Consider the following 26,907-nt stretch of genomic DNA (forward strand, 5'->3'; position numbering starts at 1 on the left):
GAGCGAGACCCCGGAGGTGGACTTCCTGGGGAAGGCAAACACATGTTTGTGAGGGGTCTCATTAGTGGCGGTGCACAGGAGCGACCGGATGGAGTGGAGCGCGTCGGGGAGGACCTCCTGCCAGCGGGAGACCGGGAGAGTTTTAGACCACAGGGCCAGCAGGACGGCCTTCCAGACCGTCCCGTTCTCCCTTTCCACCTGCCCGTTTCCCTGGGGGTTGTAGCTGGTCGTCCTGCTCGTGGCGATGCCCTTGCTGAGCAGGAACTGACACAGCTCATCGCTCATGAAAGAGGATCCCCGATCGCTGTGGATGTAGGTGGGGAAACTGAACAGAGTGCAGATGCTGTGCATGGATTTGATTAAGGTGGCAGAAGTCATCTCGGGGTACATGATGGCGAAAGGGAAACAGGAGTACTCGTCAATTACGTTGAGGAAGTACATGTTGCGGTCGGTGGAGGGGAGGGGCCCTTTGAAGTCCATGCTGAGGCGTTCAAAGTGGCGGGAGGCGTTCACCAGATGCGCTCTATCTGGCCGGTATAAGTGCGGCTTGCACTCTGCGCAGACTTGGCAGTCTCTGGTGACGGTCCTGACCTCCTCAATGGAGTAGGGCAGGTTGCGGGCCTTGACAAAATGGAAGAACCGGGTGACCCCCGGATGGCAGAGGTCATAGTGGAGAGCCCTGAGTCGGTCCACTTGTCCGCTGGCACATGTACCGCGGGATAGGGCATCAGGAGCTCGTTGAGCTCCCCGGGCGATACAAGATCTAATAATTATAGGTGGAGAGCTCGATCCTCCACCTCAAGATCTTGTCATTTTTGATCGTTCCCCGCTGTGCATTATTAAACATGAAGGCAACCGACAGTTGGTCAGTGAGGAGAGTGAATCTCGTGCCGGCCAGGTAATGCCTCCAATGTCGCATAGCTTCCACAATGGCTTAGGCCTCCTTTTCGACAGAGGAGTGCCGAATTTCGGAGGCATGGAGGGTGCGGGAAAAGGCCACGGGTCTGCCCGCCTGGTTGAGGGTGGCAGCCAGAGCCACATCCGATGCATCGCTCTCCACCTGAATGGGAAGAGACATGTCGACCGCGTGCATTGTGGCCTTGGCGATGTCCGCCTTGATGTGGTTGAAGGCCTGGCGGGCCTCAGCCGTCAGGGGAAAAACTGTGGACTTGATGAATGGGCGGGCCTTGCCCGCATAATTACGGACCCACTGGGCATAATACGAAAAAAACTCCAGGCATCATTTCAAGGGCCTTGGGGCAGTGGGGGAGAGGGAGTTCCAGGAGGGGGTGCATGCATTGGGGTCGGGCCCTAGGACTCCATTTTCCACTACGTAGCCAAGGATGACTAAGCAGTTGGTGCGGAACACGCATTTCTCCTTGTTGTATGTGAGGTTAAGGAGTTTGGCGGTATGGAGGAATTTTTGGAGATTTGCGTCATGGTCCTGCTGATCGTGGCCGCAGATGGTGACGTTATCTAGGTACGGGAAGGTGGCCCGCAGCCCGTACTGGTCAACCATTCAGTCCATCTCGCGCTGGTGGGCGGCATCAAAGATGGCGGCGCCCATGGGCCGCACGTGGCTTGCGGTGGGGAAGATGGCAGCGCCCCTGGGTCGCACGTGGCGAGTGTAAAAATGCCGGGCCTAGAAAACAGCGGCGACCGACCAGGCCTGGCAAACAGAAACAAAGTGTCCTTTCTTCCCACACCCGTTGCAGGTCGCCGCTCTGCGCTGGGCCACGCTGCCTTGGGTGCTTGCTTTGTCCACAAAAATAACACTTGGGGCTCCCCAGAGTTGGCTGGCTGCCTGGCTGGCTGCGACGCAGGCTTGCGGTGAGCTGGAGTCGGCAGCTGGTGTGGCCACGAGGGTGCCGCGCGGTCGGGGGTAGGACCCCAGGTTACGGGAGGCCACTTCTAGTGAATTTGCAAGCTGCCTCGTATCCGCAAGATCGAGCTAACTCCCTTCCAGTAGTCGCTGGCGAACGTACGTACGTGGATCTGTAGGGCCCGCAAGAAATCATCCAGAGTCTCCCTGGGGAGTTGCCGTCTCGTGGCCAGGAGATGCCTGGCGTACACTTGGTTCATCGGTTTAACGTAATGTCCCTTGAGGAGCGTCATCGCTTTTGAGTAGGTGGGCACATCCCGGATGAGGGGGAATATTTCAGGGCTCACCAGCGAGTAGAGGACTTGGAGCTTCTGCGAGTCCGAGGATTCTTCAGTGGCTGCTCTGAGGTAGCCTTTGAAGCAGGCTAGCCTGTGGTCGAAGGTAGACGTGGCGTTGGCTGCGTCAGGGCTCAGCTGCAGGCGATCAGGCTTGATTAGGAGATCCATCTTTTAAAGTCTTGTGCAATAATTTGATGTACCGTCAATTACCACGAGACGAGAATGGTGAAACAATCGAGGCTTTATTGCACAAAGTGTTGTGCCTCCCGCAGCTGGAACCAGAATGGAATCAGCGCAGGAGAGCATACACTTTTATACGCCGCCTTCTGGGCAGAGCCAGCAGGCAGGGATTTACCGTTGTACCTGTTATATACGGGCAGTACCGTAATACATACAATATACCACCAGTGGTGTCTACCACACCAGTGTCCTGCCATTTATCATGTATTACCTTGCCTTGTTTGTCCTGCCCAAGTGCATCACCTCACAATTACCCAGATTGAATTCCATTTGCCACTGATCAGCCTAGCTGATCAGCTCATCTCTATCCCCCTGTCATCAAAGGCTATCCCCCCTTCAGAGCTGCAAGATGGCACAGTGGTTAGTATCTTCTCTCGGCCTTATCTAACAGTCCCAATCTAACTTCATAACTGAAGTTCCTCATACCTGGAACCATCCTCGTGAATATTTTCTACACTCCCCACCAAAGCTTCACATCCTTTCTAAAGTGAGGCACCCAGAATTAGATGCAATACTCCAGCAGAGGCTGAACTAGTGTCTTAAACAAGTTCAACATAACCTTGCTCTTGTACTCTATGCTCCTATTAATAAAGCCTGGGGTATTGTATGCTTTCTTGACTGCTCTCTCAACCTGTCCTGCCATCCTCAGTGACTTATGCATCTATACTCCCAGACCCCTTTGCTCCTCCTTTGTCTCTCCATGTTCTTTCTTCCAAAGTGAATCACTTTGCATTTCTCAGCATTGAACTTCAACTGCCACCATCCGCCCATTCCACTACCTATGTCCCTTTAAAGATCAATACTATCCTCCTCACAGTCCACAATGCTTCCAGATTTCATTTGGGGATGAAGGGATTTGAAACGAGCGATGGGAATTTCAAAATTGGCCCACCACTAACTTCCCTTAGACAACTAAAAACGGGCAAAATAAAACATTGGCCTTGCCACTGATGCCTTAGAAAGGATTTTTTAAATGTACTTTGTGTGTGAGACCCAGGTATCTGGTGCCAACACCTGTGTTTTTCTAAGGCTGAAGTAGCTTTGGTATGCTTTGTACTTTTCTGAGTTACTCTGCCATGTTTGTATTGATGTGTATTCCAAACCACTTCATATTGAAGCAGCAGTAAACATGTAGCCGTAGACTAGAGTTACATTGCACACGCTTCAAATCATTCAAGTGAAATGGGATCCAGGAGAACTTGCGAGCAGTCTGTAGTCTCTGGAGGTAACTGATCCTTTTACATTATTCCGTCGATTTGAAAGTGGCAGCATAACAGCATCGTTGAATTCAATGTACCTTTACTGATTTGTACTTGTATGATATAATGCTGCTTTAAACAAAATTCAACTTGGAATCAGGTTTTATGCCAGTTCCATTTTTCTCATTGAAAAGTCCTCTGTTGGGTTACTTGCTTTCAAACATTTGTCAATAAATCCTATATCCGTCTGTCAGAAATGCACAATATCAGCCTGGGTAATTTCTTCTCCAATTTCCCTACATTCCTCCAGTGTGTTTGGAATATTTTCCTGTGAGTAGAATTCTGGATATAGACCACTTCTAAATGTTGTGTTCGAAAAGTCTGACATTTATGTCGTGCACAAACTTAGGATACCCCTTGGCGATTTCCAGCAAATGAAATACTTTTGAAGATTTCCAGCAAATGAAATACTGTTGCAATGTCAGAAATATGCAGTCAATTAGTGAATAGCAAGCTCCCACAAACAGCAATGGAATAATGAGCAGATTACCTGTTTTCAGTGATGTTGGTTGTAAATTTAAATCAATTGACTAAAATGAATTTACACTCCTTAACTAACTTTCCATTTGTCAACTTGAAAACAAATCCATGTTAAAAAATGATACCTTGCATTTATCCTTAGGACCAGCAGGTGGCGGTCAAAGTCCAATTTGTTAGATCAACCTGCATTTAGATATTGGATTTTTTTCCAGAAATTTACTGCTCCTGGAAGGAAGTTTCATACATCTTTTGGGAGCTATAAGTAACTATTAAATAAGTCCACCACTGCTGCACAATAAACTAATCACAGCAAGTAAAAAGGCCAAAACCAAGAGGATAGCCACCTTCCAAAAAAACTTGCTATGAAAATATTTAATCTGTTATTTCAGTTTATTCTCCAAGTCTAGTAGATAAAAGAGGGGGAACAGGGTTTTTCTACCGATCTTAATTTCCATCTATGAAATGATTTTTGCTGTCATTACCCTACAATAGGAATAACTATTTGCATTTATATCCCGTACCAGCCTCCCCGAACAGGCGCCGCCGGAATGTGGCGACTAGGGGCTTTTCACAGTAACTTCATTTGAAGCCTACTTGTGACAATAAGCGATTTTCATTTCATTTCATTTCATATAGTAACCTATATTATTTGTATATTTACATCGTAAAATATCCAGAGCACTTCACAAGAGTATAGGCAAATAAAATTTGACAGTGAGTCATTGGTTAGGACAGGTTAACAAAGTTTGGTCAGAGAAATCTGTTTTAAAGAATATTTTTCTTTATAAATCTAGAGTACCCAAGTCATTTTTCTAATTAAGGGGCAATTTAGCGTGACCAATCCACCTACCCGCACATCTTTGGGTTTTGGGGGCAAAACCCATGCAAACCCGGGAAGAATGTGCAAACTCCACACGGACAGTGACCCAGAGCCAGATCGAACCTGGGACATCGGCTCTGTGAGGCAGCAATGCTAACCACTGCGCCACCATGCTGCCTTAACCAAATTTTTAAGAGAGCGAAGTGGAGAGGTGAAGAATTCCAGCACTCAGGACGCAATAATTGGAGGCTTGGCTGCCAATGGTGATTACATTTGGGGACGCACAAGAGACGAGAATTGGCAGAGCGCAGGTTTCTTTTAAAACTTCTTCAGGAGAGGTAGGCACCGCTGGCTTGATCAGCATTTATTGCCCATCCCTAATTATCCTTGAACTGAATGGGCTTTCTGGGCCACTTCAGAGGGCATTTAAGAGTCAACCACATTGCTGTGGACCTGGAGTGCAGGCCAGGCCAGGTAAGGACAGCAAAATTCTTTCCCTGAAGGACATTAATGAACGGAATGGGTCCTTAATGACAAAAAAAATCCTAATGGTTTCATGGTCATCCTTCGACTTTTAATTCCAAATTGTTGTTGAATGGAAATTTCACCATCTGCCGTGGTGGAGTGTGAACCCAGGTCCCCACCCTGGGTCATAGATTTCATAGAATTTTACAGTGCCATTCGGCCCATCGAGTATGCAATGACCCCTGGAAAGAGCACTAAGCCCACATCTCCACCCTAGCCCCGTAACCCCACCGACAATCGTTTTGGACACTAAGGGCAATTTAGCATGGCCAATCCACCTAACCTGCACATCTTTGGATTGTGGGAGGAAACCCACGCAGAACGTGCAGACTCCACACTGTAACCAGCCGGGAATCGAACCTGGGACCCTGGAGCTGTGAAGCAACCACGTAACCACTGTGCTACCGTGCTGCCCTCTGGTCCGATGACAATTGCACTGCACCACCACCTCCCCAGGAAGGGCGTAAGGAGCATTACAGAGATGGGATGGGGGAGGCGAGGCCACGAAGAGATGTGAAAGCAAAAAACAGAGAAACCAAGCCATTTCTGGTGTAGGTCAATGAGCACAGGACTCCTCGGCGAACACGACTTGGTGCGATCTTGGATACCGCCAAGGGGAGCTTTTGATGCGAGACCGGCCTGAACAGTAAAAGAATTAGGGGTTATGGCGAGCGGGCGGGTAAGTGGAGCTGGGTCCCCCAAAAGATCAACCCTGATCTTATTGAATGGCGGAGCAGGCTCGAGGGGGTCAGGTGGCCGACTCCAGCTCCTCTGCCTGCTGAGTGCCACCCGCAGTATTCTCTTTTTGAACTCCACGTCCCGGTGGCATTGGGTTTCTGGTCTTCAGTGGCAGTCTGCCGGCCGCTAGGGAGCGGAACTGAAGGCTGGAAACGCGGTGTGCGAATGGGGGGGTGGGGGGGGGATATTTACCGGGCGGAACGCCAAGGCTGGGGCTCGACTTCCGGTGCTGCGCGCGCTCGCGCCGGAAGCGGCGGAAGACAACAACGGCCAACGGCGCGCGAGTGGCTGCCGATTGTGTTTTGCGAGTTTGGCGCCGCCGGTTCCCGGGCAGAGCGAGCGGCGGCTTTCCGAGCCGGCTGGATAATGCTGCGGAGGAAGGTGAGCGTCGCCCTTGGGCCCGCGGCTCTGTTACAATCTCTCGCCCCCACCCCGAGTGGGTTTGTTTTATTTCTCTCTCTCTCTCTCTCTCTCTGTCCCGCCGCCTCAAATCTCGGGTAAAGATGACCGTTCAGCTTCGATTATCCCCGCTGCGCCGCCTGACCGGCCTGGCGCGGCTGTGCCCGGGGGGTGGGTTACGGGAGGGGAGGTGCGAGTGGAAGGGACCTTCATTCCCCCTCCGCCCGTCCCGTGGAAAGTACGAGAAGCCGCTGCCTCGCGATGGGCCTGCGAACGCTCCAGCCATGGGGGTGGGTGGTGGTGGTGGGGTGGTCCAAACCAACGTTGTCAGGGTTGAGGCCGTGTGTCCGGTAAATAACCCCACAAGGGGAAAAAGAGCCGGTTTGCAGATTTACCGACCCGGGGCACCTTTTACATCCGAACGAGGTCTTCTGCAACCTCCGCTGTGATGCGTGTTGATTCCTGTGGTCTGGGTTATCGTCACATTTGCAGTTGAATTAGAAGGTTCCGTGCACGTGTCTATGCTGCGAGTAACTCATTTTACTCTAGATTTGCTTTAAGCTGCACCCTCCCCGCACTGTTGTTTTGACTTGGGAGTGGCACCTCAACGATTCTGCTTTGCAAATAAAGGTGTCAGTGATGGAGCAATTTTCTGCATTGCTCATCCCACTCGGTTTCATTTAACATGAGGGATCTGGGTGGCCTAGTGTGTGAATGTATGCAGGTACGGCAAATAATTAGGAAAGCCAAAAACATACTGTTTATAGTGGTGGGGGAATTGAAAGCGAAAGTATGGAGGTTATGCTTCAGGTATAGAGGGCATTGGTGAGACCACATCTGGTGTACGGTGTCCTATAAGGAATGCAGTTCAGAGGAGGTTTACTAGACTATTACCTGGAATGGGTGGTTTGTCTTATGAGGAAAGGTTGGACAAGCTAGATTTGTATTCACTGGTGTTTAGGAGAGTATGCGATGACTTCTGGGGGTCTTAACAGGGTGAATGTGGAAAAGACGTTTGCTCTTGAGCAAGAACATAGAACTAGGTGTCATTATTTAAAAATAAGGGGTCACCCATTTAAGATTAATCAGGGGTTATGGGGAGAAGGCACGAGAGTGGGGATGAGAAACATAGAATCCCTACAGTGCAGAAGGAGACACTCTGAAAGAGCATCCCACTTAGGGCCACTTCCCCTGAAATCATGTGACCCCACCTAACCGTTGAACGTTAAGGGGCAATTTATCATGGAAAATCCACCTAACCTAGGGGTGGTATGATAGCACACCAGTTAGCGCTGTTGCTTCACAGTGCCAGGAATCCGGGTTCAATTCCCGGCTTGGGCCACTGTCTGTGTGGAGTCTGCATGTTCTCCACGTGTCTGCGTAGGTTTCCTCCGGGTGCTCTGGTTTGCTCCCACAAGTCCCAAAAGACGTGCTTGTTAGGTGAATTGGACATTCTGAATTCTCCCTCGGTGTACCCAAACAGGCCCATAGTGTGGCGACTAGGGGCATTTCACAGTAACTTCATTGCAATGTTAATGTAAGCCTACTTGTGACACTAATAAAGATTATTATTATTGTTAACCTGCACGTGTTTGGACCATGGGGAGAAACCCGAGCACCCGGAGGAAACCCACGCAGACATGGGGAGAATGTGTAAACCCCACACAGTCACCCAAGGTTGCACTTGAACCCGAGTCCCTGGTGCTGTGAGGCAGCAGTGCTAACCACCATGACGCCCTCCTTTCAAACAATATGGATCTCTGGGGCAGTTGTTAGTGCTCTGATCTCTGAATAAGGTGGTTACAGTTTCCAGTTTCACTCCAGGGCTTCAGCACTGAAGTATCAGTGCAGTACTGATGGGATGTGACATCATCAGAGACATTGGACCAAATCTTTTGGTCCGCCAAGATCGGGGTAGGTATTGGAGCAAGATTTGGCAGGAGGCCAAAAATCAGATTCTCGGCAGGAATATAGAACGTTCACTTTAACAACTGTAAATGAGCCGTGTGAACTTGGTTAGATCGACTTCTTCCTGGTCAACCATGATGGAATGGTGGAACAGACTTGATGGACCGAAAGGCATAATTCTGCTCCTATGTCTTCTGGTCTAAGACAGATGAGAATTTGTTTTTTTATCTGAGGGTCGAATGTCTTTGGAACATTTTCTGCAAAGGCAGTGGAAGCAGAGTCTTTGGATATTTTTAAGGCAAAAGTAGATAGAATCTTGATAAGCGAGAGGGTGATAAGTTGTTGGGGCTAGGCGAGAATGTGGAATTGAGGTTACAATCAGATCAGCCATGATCTTGTGGTGGAGCAGGTTCGAGGGGCTGAGTGGCCGACACTTGCTTCTAGTTCGTATAACAGAAAAACAGATCACCACAACACTGAGCAGCTCAGCAGACAGTATCGATAAAGTGCTGAAGAAGAGGCCTTGTCTGATTCCTCCCCGTATGCTTACCTTACTTGCTCAGTATTTTAAAGTATTTGTTCTCTTGTTTGATTTCCAGAATCAACAGTCTTTTGCATATGCTAATTATTTTGAATTCTTGTCCTTAAATGTGCTTTCCTTTGACCTATGTTGTTATGTTGAAAGATAGACTTCTCATCTTAATTCATGAGACTGCCATTTAATGTTATGAATGTTCATGCTGTGGTGAAGACGATTAAAAATATAGAATTGGATTATATTTCACATCTTTCACAACCTCAGGATGTCCAAAAGTGTTTACAGCTAATCAAGTAATTGTGAAGTGACTATCGTAATGGAGCAAGTATGGCAGCCATATTTGAGCACAGTACGTTTTGATGAATAGCAATATGATAATCCATCTTCTGTGATATTGGGTGGGGGATGAATATTGGCCAGAATACCAGGATAACTCTTCTCTTTGAAAGCAAATGGGGCCTGGTTTAAGGTCTCACCCGAAAGGTGGCACCTTGGACGGTGCAGCACTTGCTTAGTGCAGCAGGGAATTAGTGACATTGCAATTCATTTTGTCATGAATTGTGCTGCTCATTCTCAAAGAATTGTATGATAAGTTTCAAGGCTGGAAAAATTTGCTTGTAATTTGTCTAATGGAAACTAGTGGCAGTCTTTGGGGTTAAATGACTCTGAAATAATCTTTATTAGTGTCACAAGTAGGCTTACATTAACACTGCAATGAAGTTACTGTGAAAATCAAATAATATTGGAACTGTCAGGCCCCTTGGCACTTTCAGCAATCATAATTGAGTGATGAAAACAAAATGACATGCTAATAGACTATTGTGGTAATGCATCTATCAATTCTGTGTGGATCATTTGCAAGATCAAGCTCTCACCCTGTCACCAGGATAGAAACCACTCAAACTACAACCATCTATCATTACTGTAACCATGACTCATTGTCCCTCCTTGTTTTCCATGATACCTCTGTTGCCTTGACACTGACATTCTTGTCATCCCAGATTATGCCTTCTTAATATAATTTGTGCCATAAAATAGACACAAAGGCTATTTGACTCAACTTAGTTCATTATCAAAAAAGACACTTCTTCCCTTAAAGCAGTTTCTAATCTTTTAAACGATTTGAGGGATTCTGTCCCAACCTTTCTACTCCGAAATCCCTTCCATGTATTGGCCACCCCTTCTGGAAAACATATCTTCAGCCTCAACTTTGCCTTTCATTAGTTTGAGCCTGGCCCTCCTCTCACAATTTAGTTTGAGCACAGTAAGAAGTTTTACAACACCAGGTTAAAGTCCAACAGGTTTGTTTCGATGTCACTAGCTTTCGGAGCGCTGCTCCTTCCTCGGGTGAATGAAGAGGTATGTTCCAGAAACATATATACAGACAGATTCAAAGATGCCAGACAATGCTTGGAATGCGAGCATTAGCAGGTGATTAAATCTTTACAGATCCAATTTAATTTGAAGCAATATTTCAAATTTCGTCTGTTTATTATCCTGGAGTTTTTTTGTAATAAATCATCTCAGCTTCTTCCTTTTCAAAACAATATCCTGCAGTTATGTAGTGCCTATAATTCAGAAAATCATCCCATGCAATTCACAGAGGCAGAATCAAGGTAGAAATGTACGTCTCTGTAAAGAAGGAGCTATTATAAAGGGTGACAAAAAAGATGATTACAGAGATAGATTTTGAAGCTGAATATTAAAGGAGGAAGGGAGGGGGTTGGAGAGGCAGATGGAGTCAGGGACACAATTTCTGAGCATCGGCTCTTGACATGTGAAAGCATGACTGCCAATGGTAAGGCAAAAGTGATGTCGATCAAAAAAGGCCAGAGTCAGAGAAACAAGATATAGGTGGTTACAGAAATAGAGAAGGCAAGAACACATAGAGACTAAATATGTGGATGAGGAGTTCCACTTTAAGATGATGGGGGGACGCGTAGAGGTGAAAAAGATTTGATGAAAAAGACAGCCTTGGATAAGGTATAGATGGCAGAGTTGTAGATGAACTAAAGTTTTTGGAGAGTGGGAATTAGAGACCATTGGAATAATTAAGTCTGGAGGTAACAGAGTGAAAAGGTCAAGTTTCTCCATGCTTACTCTTATTTCAAGTCTTTGATCAGCCTAATACTGAAATTTGGACATCTGTTTTGTGCTTTGATTAACACAAAACTCGAGGTGTACGCTGACTCGTGAAATGCATAGTTTGAGCATCAGGTCTTCTGACTTGTAGTCTGCTGTTTTGATTGATGCTGTGTAGTCACTTAGGCACATTGACCATGAATTTCTGCTATGAGTGTAATTGGCAATCCTGGTATAAGTTGCCATAGTTTTCAGGAGTGCTTTTCATTGTTTGTGTTGGTGAGCAAACATATTTTGCACATCACCAAATATAACAGGAGCTGGTTTAGCACAGGGCTAAATCGCTGGCTTTGAAAGCAGCCAAAGGCAGGCCAGCAGCACGGTTCAATTCCCGTGCCAGCCTCCCCGAACAGGCGCCGGAATGTGGCGACTAGGGGCTTAATTTGAAGCCTACTTGTGACAATAAGCGATTTTCATTTCATTTGCATAAAAACTGTCATGAAGCAACTCAATTGGATAGCCTTTAACAGAATTTTAAAAAACATTAAGGATGTTCATTTTTAAGAGTGATGCATGTTGCAGCTTGGTCAAAATAGCTGGAAATCCAGCATTTTTATTCAGTGCCTGGTCCACCTCCTGTGACTAACCCAATTATAAATAGCTTTTAATAAAGAATATGAGGAAGCACGGTGGCACAATGGTTAGCACTGCTGCCTCATAGCGATTCTGACTTTGGGTGGCTGTGTGGAGTTTGTACATTCTCCCCATGTCTGTGTGGTTTTCCTCCAGGTGCTCTTGTTTTCTCCAACAGTCCAAACATGTGCAGGTTAGCTGGATTGACCATGCTAAATTGCCCCTTATGTCCAAAGGTGTGCAGGTTAGCTGGGGTTGTTGGGATAGGGTGGGGAGTGGGCTTAGATAGGGTGTTTTTTTTAAAGGGTCGGTGCAGACCCATTGGACCAAATGGCCTTCTGTACTGTAGGAATTCTATGAATTCTATTTGCTAGTTTAATTGACAGTCAGATATTAATTTAAAAATAAGTTGAAAGCTTTCATAACTGCTGCTAGTTTTTTTTGCATCTAAAAATATGCTGGATTATATGAGCATTCTTGATGACTTAATTAGAGAAATTGGCAAAGATCATTCATTTTAGCCTATTTATTTGCCCAGTTTTGTGGCTGGGGTTGGCTTCTAGTGTTATGTTTTTAACTAATGAAAAATATTGTGCAACCTCTTTGCACTTAAATACTTTGCTCTTGAAATTCCTTTATCTTTTGCACTACTGGCTGATTTCAGATAGGTTGTGCTGAATAGCAGAAACCCCATGCTATTGTAACCAATCAATCTTGTTCAGTTTTTATCTATTTTTGGACTACGTATGCCAGTCAGTTTATATGTATTGTTTTATGCTTCTCCATATGACCAGGACCAGATGAGCTGCATCCAAGGACACGGAGAAATAAGAGTACAAATTGTGGAGTCACTTGCCTTAAATTTCCAATCCTCCTTGGATGTAGAGGTGCCGCCGCCAGAGAACAAGTAAAATATAAATGTTGCACCACTGTTCAGAAGTGGGTGTATGATAAACCCAGCAATTACAGGCCAGTCAGTTTAACCTTTTGTGGTGCACAAGTTTTTAGAAACGATTATTTGGGGCAAAATTACTTGCCTAAATTCTGATTTAAGAACAAAACAGCACGGATTTGGTGAGAGGAAATTGTGTTTAACTAACTTGGTTGAGTGAGCGAACCTTGGGGAATATATATAGAAATTGTTGAAGAAGGCATGACAAGTTGAGAGAGCATGTAGAAGAAGATAGGACACGTTGAGCAAATACTTAGAAAACATATAGGATAAGCTTTATGAACGGAGACCTAGGCCATCCACATTCCTTTTTTAAAATATGTTTCCAAATAAGGGGCAATTTAGCGTGGCCAATCCACCCTGCACATCTTTGGGTTGTGGGGGTGAGACCCACGGAGACATGGGGAGAATATGCAAACTCCACATGGACAGTGACCCGGCACCGTGAGGCAGCAGTGCTAACCACCGCCACCGTGCTGCCTGGCCATCTACATTCCTGATCTGTTTTCACCTTGAGTGTCCGAGTTCATTGTACGAACTGGGAATGGTCGCAGTGCCAGGGCTTCTCTGGGGCACTTACTCCTGACCCCCTCAGCCCTGACATAATTCCGCTAACAAATAACTTCTACCTTCTTCTCATCTACCAATTTTGCATTCATTCTCAAGATGTGCTATTAAGCAGGTTGTGTTGCTTGTTTGGGCCTTCTCATGAATACTGAAGGAAGAAGTAATTTGGAATTTACCTGCGTGCAGTCCTACCTTACTCCCATGTTCCTCTTTGTTCCTTGATCTCCCATTTAACATTTATCTGCACCTTTCTGTATTCATCTAATAGCACCTTCATTGTTCTCCCTACTTGATTTGTAGAAGCTATTTTTCTTCTTTTGCCCCAGGCATTTTTATGGTCACAATTGTTAGTCTTGGCTTTTCTGAGCCTAGATATGTATTGTTAATTCTCTGGATTATGGCTTTCACAGTTCCAGGAAGGGGAAATATATGCATACTGCTTTAACAAAGCGTAGTTTCTTTTCACATCTTTCTTTCACATCTGCAACATTTCTCATGTTCGCTCCCACCCCTCTGCCTGCCACTGAACCCCTTATCAAAGCTTTTACCAGCACATGGCTGAGATTTTCCAGTGTTCTCCTTATTAGCCTCCCCATTCGCAAATCAATCATCCAGAGACCTACATTCCATATCTTCATCTGTTACTGGGGTTGTATCCAAAAGAGCCTTGTCCTCAACAGACTCCACTGTTCCTCTGACCCAAATAATTATATTTGAGGTGCTAGTGCTCACCTTCAAATTCCTTTATGAGTTTGTTTCTCCATGTCCTTGATACCCTCTATCAATGCATCATTGTCTGCATTCTCTGGTTCTGCTATTTTGATTTCATTGTCTACATGCTGTACCACTGACCACCAGCATTTCCACCACTCTTCCCATGTTTCCTGAAAATCCATTAATAATGTGATTTCCACAATGCAACTTTCACATTTTACAATTGTTTTAAAGATCCTCTTTAAGTAGGTTTTGTGTCTTCTGCTGATGCTCCCCATTATATTCGCTCTGGAAAGCAATGGGAAATAGCTACTCCTATGAATTCTGTAGAAATGTAATTGTATTCCACGCAGACTATCAAATTACAAAATATGCGGAGCAAATTGTGACCCTAATACAACTGGATTAGGTTTACAATTTATGTGAATAAATTTGTATATTTCCAGAGAAATGGTGTCCCATTTATGCTACTTTGGTGCTTGCAGTAGAAACACATCAAGTTGTCTCTTGAATGATAAGACTGCATAGATGGCTGTCAATTGGAAGGTAAACCTCAGTTATTACGTGTAGCGTCTACATTGCCTTGGCAACAGCTACGTTGCTGGGATACCAAATTTTTGTTGCATAGCACCTGTGTGTTTGTTTATACAAGGAAGATGGGGTGTAAAATAGAAATCCAGGCATATGTTTCATATTACAATCATTCAGTAACGGTTGCAAGGCACCAGATTACATTCTAACTTTACAGTTACGTATATATCTGCATATGTTTGTGCCGTAAAATGAAAAATTAAAAGGCATTAAATCCACAGTTTAGTGTTCAGAAATAATGTTGAGATCGTTAGAAAAGACTAACCTGCAAAATGTGAGACTTCCATTTTTTTTCAAATGCAATGCTGCCCAAACTTTTTCCTGGTGTAACTCAAACCTCATTTTAATGCCTCAGACTTTGTGACCCTGGGGGTCATCTTTCCCTGTAGCTCTGGTCCTCCAGCCCAAGCAGCATCACGGTGAAATCCCTTTGCACCCTTTCCAGTGCAATCACATCCTTCCAATAATATGGTGACGAGAACTGCATGCAGTTCACCAGTTTGGCCTAACCAACTTTTTAAACTGTTCCAGCATGGCCCCACCCCTGCTTTTATATTCTATGCCTCTGCTAATAAAGGCAAGATCCTTTCAGGTGCCTTAATCACTTTATTGACCTGTCCTGCCACCATCAGGGATCTGTAGATATGCACTGCAAAGTCGCTCTGATCTTCAATGTATTCCAGAGTCCTAGCACTCATAATGTAATCCTTTGCAATGTTAGCCCTCCCCAAATGCATTACCTCACACTTTTCCAGGTTGAATTCCATTTGCCACTGTTCTGCCCATCTGACCAGTCCATTACTATACTCCTGAAGTCTATGGCTGTCATCCTCCCTATTTGCCACCCTACCAATTTTCATGTCATCCGTTAACTCTTGATCGTACCCCCTACATTTAAGTCCAATCATTAATGTACACCACAAATAGCAAGGACCCCAACACTGAGCTCTGTGGAACCCCCCTGGAAACAGACTCCAGTCACAAACGTTACTCTGCTTCCTACCCCTAAGCCAGTTTTGGAACCATTGTACCACTTTGCCCTGGATCTCATGGGCCCTTACTTTCTCCACCAGACTGCCATGAGGGACCTTATCAAAAGCCTTGCTATAGACCATATCAAATACAATACCCTCATCAACACTCTTGGTTACCTCCTCAAAAATATTGATTAAATTTGTCAAACACAACCGTCTCTTAACAACTCCATGTTGACTGACTGGTTAATCCAGGTCTATCCAAGTGCAGATATATTCTGTCCCTCCGAATTCTTTCTGGTAGCTTCCCGACCACCAAGGCTAGACTGACTGGCCAATAATTTCCTGGTCTGTCCCCATCTCTCTTTTTTAACATTGGGCCAATCTTAGCAGTTCCCTGGCATCTCACCCGTGGCCAGAGGATTTGAAAATTACTAGCAGTGCCCCTGATATCTCCTCCCTTGACTCCCCGAACAGCTGCCAATCCTGCCTATCTTTCAGCCAAGTCTCGGTCATGGCTATGATATAATTCTCCCATGTGCCTATCTATGCCCTCAGCTAATCTGCTTTATTCCTCGGGTTCCTTGCATTAAAATATATTACATTTACTAATAATAATCTTTACTAGTGTCACAAGTAGGCTTACGTTAACACTGCAATGAGGTTACTTATTGTAGTGTCATATAATGTCATATAGTGAAAATCCCCTAGTCGCCACGCTATGGCGCCTGTTCGGGTACACAGAGGGAGAATTCACAATGTCCAATTCAACTGACAAGCATGTGTTTCTGACTTGTGGGGAAACCAGAACACCCGGAGGAAACACACGCAGACATGGGGAGAATGTGCAAATTCCGCACAGTGATCCAAGCCGGGAATCGAACCCGGATCCCTGGCACTGTGAAGCAACAGTGCTTGCTACTGTGCCACCTTGCTCGACTCACTTTGCTGTCAATTATTTTGGAAAATGTGCATATTATGTTTTTAAATTTAGAGTGCTAAATTCATTTTTTTCCAATTATGGGGCAATTTAGCGTGGCCAATCCACCTACCCTGCACATCTTTGGGCTTTGGGGGCGAAACCCATGTAAACACGGGGAGAATGTGCAAACTCCACACGGACAGTGACCCAGAGCCGGGATCGAACCTGGAACCTCGGTGCCGTGAGGCAGCAGTGCTACCCACTGTGCCACCATGCTGCCCTGAAAATGTGCATATTAAATTAATCCGAGTTTACAGACTCAAACAACTGTTGTATTTGAAAATTATTTAAAGGCATGAAGTAAACACTTAGTAAATGCAAGAGTATATCATACGAAACTGTTATGTAACGTTTGTAATAGTTTCCTTGGATAAATAACTAATAGTAAATTGTACCTGCATGCCATCTTGGGCATACCGAGATTAATTTCTGTGATGTATGCAAATGGCTTCAGTTTTAAAACTGCTTGCTTTTGAATAATCAAATTATTTTTTGATACAGGCAGTGTTTTTGATAAACTTGGATGTAGGAAGGGCAAAGTGAGCAGCACAAAATTATGACCAGGATTGACTTCCATGTCGAAATCAAACCTGCTGGAATAAGAAAATTAAAATGTTTGTCCAGTTTTGCACACTTCGTATTGGAATGGGTACCAGGTAGAATTTGCAAGACAAAATGATGGGACTGTATAGGGAGATCTGAAGAATAACAATTCTTGGGCACATGCAAGCACGAATAGAAGGATACAGTATGACCATGGTTGCCTAAAAATCTTTTTCACTCTACTTGGTATCTGTAATTCGAGCATGCAATAATAGTATTTGGAGCTGTGTTCAGAAGTTCCAATTGTATTTAGAGAATGTTTTACGCAGGATATGTTAATAATTAATCAGCTGTTGTTAGTTAAACTGCTAGAAATATCTTTAGGAGGGAAAAATATGAAAGAATGCTGTTTGTAATTTAAATTGGCTGAGAGTATGTCAGTTGCAGTTTGTTTACAGCTGCTAGTGAGATTATGTAGGGCAGCACGGTAAAACAGTGATTATCACTGTTGCTTCACAGCGCCAGGGTGCCAGGTTCAATTCCCGGCTTGGGTCGCTGTTTGTGCAGTCGCCCCGTGTCTGTGTGGGCTTCCTCTCCGGTTTCCTCCCACAAGTCCCAAAAGACATGCTTGTTAGGTGAACTGGACATTCTGAATTCTCCCTCTGTACCCGATCAAGCGTCGGAGTGGGTGACTAGGGGTTTTCACAGTAACGTCATTGCAGTGTTAATGTAAGCCTGCTTGTAACAATAATAAAGATTATTATATTATTAGGGGAGACATTAGTACTATATTCTGTGCTTTGCTGTATCTGACCCTAGTAGAGAGGTGATTTGTTTGTTTGGAGTGTAAAATCTAATGTAATGTAAGAAAGTAATTGTAAAGCTTTAAAGTTAGATTTGCTGTACTGTAGGTACAAAGTACTTTTAGTTTCTTGATAATGGTGGTTACCTGAAAACAAGGTTTTTTGATAATTTTTTTAATGTGTTTTTTTGTCATTTCTGATTTTGTTCATGTATGTGTAGCTTCAAAGTTGCGGCGATTTCAAAGCTACGGCACGTTTCAAATTGCAGTGGCCGATAAATAAGCTCTTCAGTCAAAGATTTGGGAATGTATTGCAGGCCGTTCTGATTTATGTAAATTTTATTCACATGCCTTCTGAAGTCACGCAAAGGGCAGTCAGTGTTTTTAAGCAATGCCATTACCACCATAATGTGAGTTGCCACAGTAACTGTTGTGCACAACATTTGCAGCCACCCTTTGTTCAGAAATTATGCTGAATATTTTTGTTGACATTTAAATGCAGTTTTGCAATAGATTGCATTTTAATAACTTTATATCCTAGACTGATTAATTAAGGGTGTCTGTTACACAAGGTCATACTGCAACACCATCAACAATAATCAATTTGAAGGAGGTTGGTATGTGGTATTTTCAAATGGTATAATGCATTAATATCCGAAATAGAATGCTGTTATTGAACCTTTCTTGTGTTTACTTTGTGTCCAGTTCTTTGTGAACTTTGGTGTCGAAGTTTGTAACTTAATGATGGTGTTCGTATTTAGTTTTAGCGTATGATTTTGCCTTGTGTTGCAGGAAGGGAGGTAGTTTTAATGTTATGTTAAAGTAACCCGACAGGGAGATAGTGTCATACTGGGAAAAAAACCATGGATAGAGCAGGGACAGGAATGGATGTTGCAGGTTCCGAGGTTTAGGTGTTTTAGTAAGCTCAGAGAAGGAGGCAAAAGAGGGGGAGGTGTGGCGCTGCTAGTCAAGAGCAGTATTACGGTGGCGGAGAGGATGCTAGATGGGGACTCTTCTTCCGAGGTAGTATGGGCTGAAGTTAGAAACAGGAAAGGAGAGGTCACCCTGTTGGGAGTTTTTTATAGGCCTCCTAATAGTTCTAGGGATGTAGAGGAAAGGATGGCGAAGATGATTCTGGATATGAGCGAAAGTAACAGGGTAGTTATTATGGGAGACTTTAACTTTCCAAATATTGACTGGAAAAGATATAGTTCGAGTACAATAGATGGGTCGTTTTTTGTACAGTGTGTGCAGGAGGGTTTCCTGAAACAATATGTTGACAGACCAACAAGAGGCGAGGCCACGTTGGATTTGGTTTTGGGTAATGAACCAGGCCAGGTGTTGGATTTGGAGGTAGGAGAGCACTTTGGGGACAGTGACCACAATTCGGTGACGTTTTAGTTAATGATGGAAAGGGATAAGTATACACCGCAGGGCAAGAGTTATAGCTGGGGGAAGGGCAATTATGATGCCATTAGACGTGACTTGGGGGGGATAAGGTGGAGAAGTAGGCTGCAAGTGTTGGGCACACTGGATAAGTGGGGCTTGTTCAAGGATCAGCTACTGCGTGTTCTTGATAAGTATGTACCGGTCAGACAGGGAGGAAGGCGTCGAGCGAGGGAACCGTGGTTTACCAAGGAAGTGGAATCTCTTGTTAAGAGGAAAAAGGAGGCCTATGTGAAGATGAAGTGTGAAGTTTCGGTTGGGGCGATGGATAGTTACAAGGTAGCGAGGAAGGATCTAAAGAGAGAGCTAAGACGAGCAAGGAGGGGACATGAGAAGTATTTGGCAGGAAGGATCAAGGAAAACCCAAAAGCTTTCTATAGGTATGTCAGGAATAAGCGAATGACTAGGGAAAGAGTAGGACCAGTCAAGGACAGGGATGGGAAATCGTGTGTGGAGTCTGAAGAGATAGGCGAGATACTAAATGAATATTTTTTGTCAGTATTCACTCAGGAAAAAGATAATGTTGTGGAGGAGAATGCTGAGCCCCAGGCTAATAGAATAGATGGCATTGAGGTACGTAGGGAAGAGGTGTTGGCAATTCTGGACAGGCTGAAAATAGATAAGTCCCCGGGACCTGATGGGATTTATCCTAGGATTCTCTGGGAGGCCAGGGAAGAGATTGCTGGACCTTTGGCTTTGATTTTTATGTCATCATTGGTTACAGGAATAGTGCCAGAGGACTGGAGGACAGCAAATGTGGTCCCTTTGTTCAAAAAGGGGAGCAGAGACAACCCCGGCAACTATAGACCGGTGAGCCTCACGTCTGTACTGGGTAAAGTCTTGGAGGGGATTATAAGAGACAAGATTTATAATCATCTAGATAGGAATAATATGATCAGGGATAGTCAGCATGGCTTTGTGAAGGGTAGGTCATGCCTCACAAACCTTATTGAGTTCTTTGAGAAGGTGACTGAACAGGTAGACGAGGGTAGAGCAGTTGATGTGTATATGGATTTCAGCAAAGCGTTTGATAAGGTTCCCCACGGTAGGCTATTGCAAAAAATACGGAGGCTGGGGATTGAGGGTGATTTAGAGATGTGGATCAGAAATTGGCTAGCTGAAAGAAGACAGAGGGTGGTGGTTGATGGGAAATGTTCAGAATGGAGTACAGTCACAAGTGGAGTACCACAAGGATCTGTTCTGGGGCCGTTGCTGTTTGTCATTTTTATCAATGACCTAGAGGAAGGCGCAGAAGGGTGGGTGAGTAAATTTGCAGACGATACTAAAGTCGGTGGTGTTGTCGATAGTGTGGAAGGATGTAGCAGGTTACAGAGGGATATAGATAAGCTGCAGAGCTGGCTGAGAGGTGGCAAATGGAGTTTAATGTAGAGAAGTGTGAGGTGATTCACTTTGGAAGGAATAACAGGAATGCGGAATATTTGGCTAATGGTAAAGTTCTTGAAAGTGTGGATGAGCAGAGGGATCTAGGTGTCCATGTACATAGATCCCTGAAAGTTGCCACCCAGGTTGATAGGGTTGTGAAGAAGGCCTATGGAGTGTTGGCCTTTATTGGTAGAGGGATTGAGTTCCGGAGTCGGGAGGTCATGTTGCAGCTGTACAGAACTCTGGTACGGCCGCATTTGGAGTATTGCGTACAGTTCTGGTCACCGCATTATAGGAAGGACGTGGAGGCTTTGGAGCGGGTGCAGAGGAGATTTACCAGGATGTTGCCTGGTATGGAGGGAAAATCTTATGAGGAAAGGCTGATGGACTTGAGGTTGTTTTCGTTGGAGAGAAGAAGGTTAAGAGGAGACTTAATAGAGGCATACAAAATGATCAGGGGGTTGGATAGGGTGGACAGTGAGAGCCTTCTCCCGTGGATGGATATGGCTGGCACGAGGGGACATAACTTTAAACTGAGGGGTAATAGATATAGGACAGAGGTCAGAGGTCGGTTCTTTACGCAAAGAGTAGTGAGGCCGTGGAATGCCCTACCTGCTACAGTAGTGAACTCGCCAACATTGAGGGCATTTAAAAGTTTATTGGATAAACATATGGATGATAATGGCATAGTGTAGGTTAGATGGCTTTTGTTTCGGTGCAACATCGTGGGCCGAAGGGCCTGTACTGCGCTGTATTGTTCTATGTTCTATGTAATCTCTGCCCCAGTCAGAAGCAGGTCTTGCTTTCATTTGAATCAATCCAATGAATTGCTGTCCACCAGACAAGCAAGAAGACTTTGGAGGCTCACAATTCTCTGGCAAAGAAAACACCACCTGACATCCAGCTTGTATACACCTGACTTGTATACAAGTTATAGTTGTTATCCCTGATCGACCCTCACGTAAATACTTGGAATAAGCAGTCTATTCGAACACAATCTATTCTCCTCACCTTATTAATCTTGATCTAATGACCCCTAAGGAAGCAATACTCATTTATGTGTTCATGCAGCAAATAGGAACCAAAGAATAAATGGGGCATGTTTACACTGTTGCCGATTGTGTTCCCTCAGGAAGCATCCTAACAAGGTGAAGTGGAGCCTAGTGTGTAAATGGACAGTGATCGAAGAAGGCAGGTATGGACGCTGTGTGTATCTATGTAGAAGAGGGAAGGTTTAATAATGCAATGAATTTCATTTTAAAAAATTCAACCATGATTTGGAAATAGAGCTATTCCTAAAATTACAGTACTCTTTAACAATTATTAATTCTTGTCAGAATAAAATACATTAGGGTGGCATGTGGTGCAGTGGTTAGCACTGGGACTGCACCGTTGAGGACCCGGGTTCGAATCCTGGCCCTGGGTCACTGTCCATGTGGAGATTGCACATTCTCCCCATGTCTGCGTGGGTTTCACCCCCACAACCCAAAGATGTGCAGGTTAGGTGGATTGGCCACACTAAATGGCCCCTTAATTGGATAAAAAATAATTGGGTACTCTAAATTTAAAAAAAAAGAATAAAATACATTGAAAAATTCAGCTGAAGAGGATGTATTCTTGTTTAGGATTATCTTATCAGTTGACTAAATAATAGAATAAATGTCTCTGGACTAGTAATCAAATGTGCAAATTGTTCTTAGTGTATTCATTGTTTTATGAAATGTCCATTTTCAATTCTTGTATGTGCTCCATATCACATTGTTTACTCCATTGCATTTCTGGTTTAATATCTTGGTGTGAGTACATCTTCTGCAGTTATTTTCATAAGATCATTGAATCTGAGCACAGAAGGAAGGCCATTTGGCCCACCATATTTGTACGAACTAACCAGTTAGTCAACCTTGTTCTTTCCCTTTGCGCTAATCTTTAAAAACTTGTCCAGTATATATCCAAATCCCTTTGAAATTTACAATTGAATCTCTTGTACATTACAAAAATTTCATATACTGCAAAAATGTTTTATCAAAAGCCAGCTGATTGATTTTTACTCTACCAGTTGAACAAAATAGAGCTCACAGAAGTATAATTTTGACACCCATTCGAAAGTGTGGCCCCAACATGGAACCTTGAGGGCACTACTGTATACTTCTGCCAGTCTGATAAACAACCATTCACCACTATTCTCTGCGTCCTGTCTCTTAGTGAATTCCGATTCCATGCTATTCCTATCCTTTTAATTCCACAGACTTCAATATTAATAACACCTATTATGTGACACCTTATTGAAACTGGCGGCACGGTAGCACAGTGTACTGTTATTTCACAGTTGTTTCACAGTGGCAGGGTCCCCGGTTCGATTCCTGGCTTGGGTCACTGTGCGGAGTCTGCACATTCTCCCTGTGGCTGCGTGGTTTCCCCCGGGTGCTCCAGTTTCCTCCCACAAGTCCCGAAAGACATGCTTGTTAGGTGAATTCTGAATTCTCCCTCAGTGTACCCGAACAGGCACCAGAGTGTGGCGACTAAGGGATTTTTACAGTAACTTCATTACGTTGTTAATGAAAGTCCATATGTGGAGCATGAACTACACTACCTTTAGAGCCCTCTCCATTACATAACAAGGAGCTTTATCAAGATTGGCAATAATTTGCCTTCAACAAAACTGTTTTCTATCATTTAATTCAATTCTTCCAAATAGCAATTTTGCATCACGTTATGTTCTCTAATAGTTATTCTGCCATGAACATTAGGCTGACTGCCGTATAGTTGCCCAGTTTATATGAACAGAGGTGTAACATTTGCAACCTTGCAGTCCTCTGGCATTACCCTAATGCTGTAACAAAGAAGGATTTGAAATCTAGAGTCTGTTTTTCCACCCTTGCTTCCCTCAGGAACGTAGGATGCATCGCATCCAGACTGGGTGACTGCCAACTGTTTAAGTGCATCCTCTATCGATTTTCAAACAATACAATTGCACTCTTGAATTTCTGTTGTTATGATTGTTATGATCCAAGCCAGCCTCTTCAGAACAGAATCAAAATAAAGTTGCTTCTATTTTGTTTAATTCTAACCAATTGGAACAGCCTGGATTTGTTTAGCAGGATGTTGTATTTTAGTATAAAGTTTTGCAAATATGCCATCAATATGCTGGTTGTGAGTATTTCAGTCTCATGTTGTAAACAAAAGTTGTCTCATGTAAAAAGTTCTGATAGGTTAATGGAAAAAGTGCTGCAGCTGTGGAGCAAGAAGTCGTAGAGATGAGAACACAGTTGAGCTACAGTTTCTAAACTGTTTGTTTAGAGGAATAGAGGCACTGTTTGGCAGTGTGCCAGCTCTGACGTGAGTTTGATGTGTGGAAAGTTAAATATACTTTCTGTTGTGGAGGGGAGAACAGTATTCTTTGCGGTAATAGGGCACTGTGTTAGAAGGTTATAGGGATAGTGCAGCCATAGTCATTTCTATGCAGTATCTTCTGAAGCAGTGCTAAACCACATAATCTTCCCATTTATTTATTTCCTATTACTATCCCAGACCAGACCTCAAAAGTGGCTAGGATACTGGATAGAACCCCCAATATATTGTTTTAATTTTGTAATCTGTGATGATTGCTCTAGGAGTGATTTCACACAAAATAGAGATATGGTATATTTAAACAAACTTAACACAGTATTAAAATATCTAAAACAGCTTACAATTATCCCTTAAATAATGACACAACCTCTAACTGCTTTCTTTATTTCCATTTAAACAACAGAACCATCTCCGATTCCAATACAGGTTTGAATACAGTTAGCACTCAGGACTACCTGCTGTACAAAGATGGCTGGATACTCCACTTTGAGAAAGAGAGATCTTTTGACTGCTTTAATGAAAATACCTGATCCTGTCAGAACAATGCAGGATCTCCAGCTGAAGTCTTCAGAAACTGCCTTCATAGTTTCTCTTTCAGCTCCCAACTGAACATTCTCTGCTAAAATGCCTGGTATTCTAGCACCTTCCATTAGTTTACATCATCTCTCTAACTGTACACAGGTCTCCAATTAAATACTCCAAGGGAACTCTCTTAATCCAAACAAAAATCCATTAGCTCAAACTTTTACAATGCTTTAATTGTAGTTCTTCTTCCAACATGCCTAGCTGTCTTGCAAACCAGGATTTTTAAACCCTTCCTGCACCAAATACACAACACTATATCTGAAATTCCTACATTCATCACTTCCCCACTTTTATTTTTGCCATACTTTTCTTTTGTCATGCTTATAAATGTCTTTCTCCTTTGATTTTCTTGTTTTTTATGAATGATCTATCTATCCTTTTGATTGTTCCTCCAGTTTTAATTAGATTATGTTGCCTGTTGGACACTCTTGAGTGAATTGCACCACCGACTTTATGGCTCAGATGCATTTAGGTAGTAAAGGAGAAATTTAACTAATGAGCAGAGGAGCTGAAATGGTCGTCATATCCACTGCACATTTAGCTCCTCAAATTTCCACTCTTAAAAAAGATTCACTTGCTCATTATCTTTCCCTTCTGTTCTATATCGCAGTCTATGCTTAAATGCTATGCCCCTCTTTTGGGGAATCCATGATAAAATATTGCAGTTTTACATTGCAGTAAGGGGATATTTTATTGCTCAACAAAGTATGTTCTGTTGAGCGAGAAAGACACAATGAGAAGGATGCAACATCCGACTACCCAAGCAAGTTAAGAATAGTATCAAATTGAAAGAAAATGTGTACAATACTATGTAGGTTAGTGACAGGTCAGGAGAATGATCATATTTTAGAGACTTAAAAACATAGAGTAAGAGAGAAAGATAGCTAAAAATATAAAACCAGATGGTAAGTGTTAGTACAGGTATATAAGAAGGAAAAGAGTAGTAAAGTGAGCATTGGCCCTTAAGAGGGCGAGACTGGGAAATTAATAATGGAAATGAAGAAATAACGGAAGCATGTACTTTGTATCAGTCCTCACCGAAAAAGGCACAAAGTAAGAGGGAAAGGAGATTGCGAGAGAAAAAGTACTGGGATAAGTCCCAAGCACCTGATGATTTGTATCTTGGGGTCTAAAAATAATTGGTTGCAGACATAGTAAATGCATCGGTTGTAATCTTCCTAAATTCTCGGTTTCTGGAAAGGCCCAGCAGATCGGAACACTGCAAATGTAACACGTCTCTTCAAGAAATGAAGTAGACAGAAACTATAGGCCAGTTAGTTTAACATCTGTCCTGATTGGGAAGGCAAAAGGAATGCTAGCCTTTAAATCAAGGGGAATGGAGTATAAAAGTAGGAAAGTGTTTCTGCAGCTGTACAGGGCCTTAGTTGAGACCATATCTGGATTACTGTAAACTCTTTTGGCCTCCTTACTTAAGGGGGAATCCATTATGAAGGAAGTAATAGGTTGTTTAGAAAATTATAATTCAATCAAGATGCATTGTTTTTTTGAAAAGGATATAGTGTTTGGCTAATTTATTCAAGTTTTGCAGAAGTAATAAGCAGCAAGGATAATGGGCAACAAGTAAATGTGATGTATTTGGATTTCAAAAAGGTTTTTGATAAGGTGCTACATAAAAGATTACTACAATAGATGAGAGCTAATAGTGTTGGAGATAGGATTATTAGCATGTATAGAGGATTGGTTAGCTAGCAGGGAGTCAGAATAAATGGGTTGGCAAGTTATAACTAGTGAAGCGACACATTGGCTAAGTGCTGGGGCCTCAACTATTTACAATCTGGGCAGCGCAGTGGTTCGCACTGCTGTCTCACGTTGCCGAGGTCCCCGGTTCGATCCAGGCTCTGGTTCACTGTCCGTGTGGAGTTTGCACATTTTCACCGTGTTTGCGTGGGTTTTGCCCCCACAACCCAAAAGATGTGCAGGGTAGGTGGATTGGCCACGCTAAGTTGCCCCTTAATTGGAAAAAATGAATTGGGTACTCTAAATTTATTTAAAACACTATTTACAATCTATATTAATGACTTGGATGAAGGGACTGAGTATATGGTAGCTAAATCTTCTGATGCCACAAAGATGGGCAGGGAAGCTAGTTACGAAGAGGACTGGTAAGAAGCTTGCTGATGTTACCTGCGAGTGTCTCAATACCCCGAAGGATAACTTGAAGCATTGGTTCTTAATGGTGTATTATTGTTTGGAATAATGTGAGGAACCAGGTACAAC

General features: G+C 43.7%; 1 protein-coding gene across 7 annotated transcripts in view; it reads left to right on the forward strand.

Moving 5' to 3' along the window:
• The first annotated feature begins 5,982 nt into the window (after positions 1–5,982).
• kat7b (K(lysine) acetyltransferase 7b) overlaps positions 5,983–26,907 on the forward strand; it is a 90,776-nt gene continuing 69,851 nt past the window's right edge. For 5 of the 7 annotated variants that reach the window (XM_072487132.1, XM_072487137.1, XM_072487136.1 and 2 more), the window contains exons 1-2: positions 6,452–6,603; positions 21,869–21,931. In XM_072487132.1, the coding sequence (XP_072343233.1) occupies positions 21,908–21,931 (24 nt within the window). In that variant the 5' untranslated portion in view covers positions 6,452–6,603; positions 21,869–21,907. Of the gene's footprint in view, positions 6,164–6,447; positions 6,604–21,868; positions 21,932–26,907 lie in introns of those variants that run through there. The other 2 variants (XM_072487134.1, XM_072487135.1) reach the window with 2 other exon arrangements.

This window comes from Scyliorhinus torazame, chromosome 21 (assembly GCF_047496885.1).
Source record: "Scyliorhinus torazame isolate Kashiwa2021f chromosome 21, sScyTor2.1, whole genome shotgun sequence".
Lineage (NCBI taxonomy): Eukaryota > Metazoa > Chordata > Chondrichthyes > Carcharhiniformes > Scyliorhinidae > Scyliorhinus > Scyliorhinus torazame.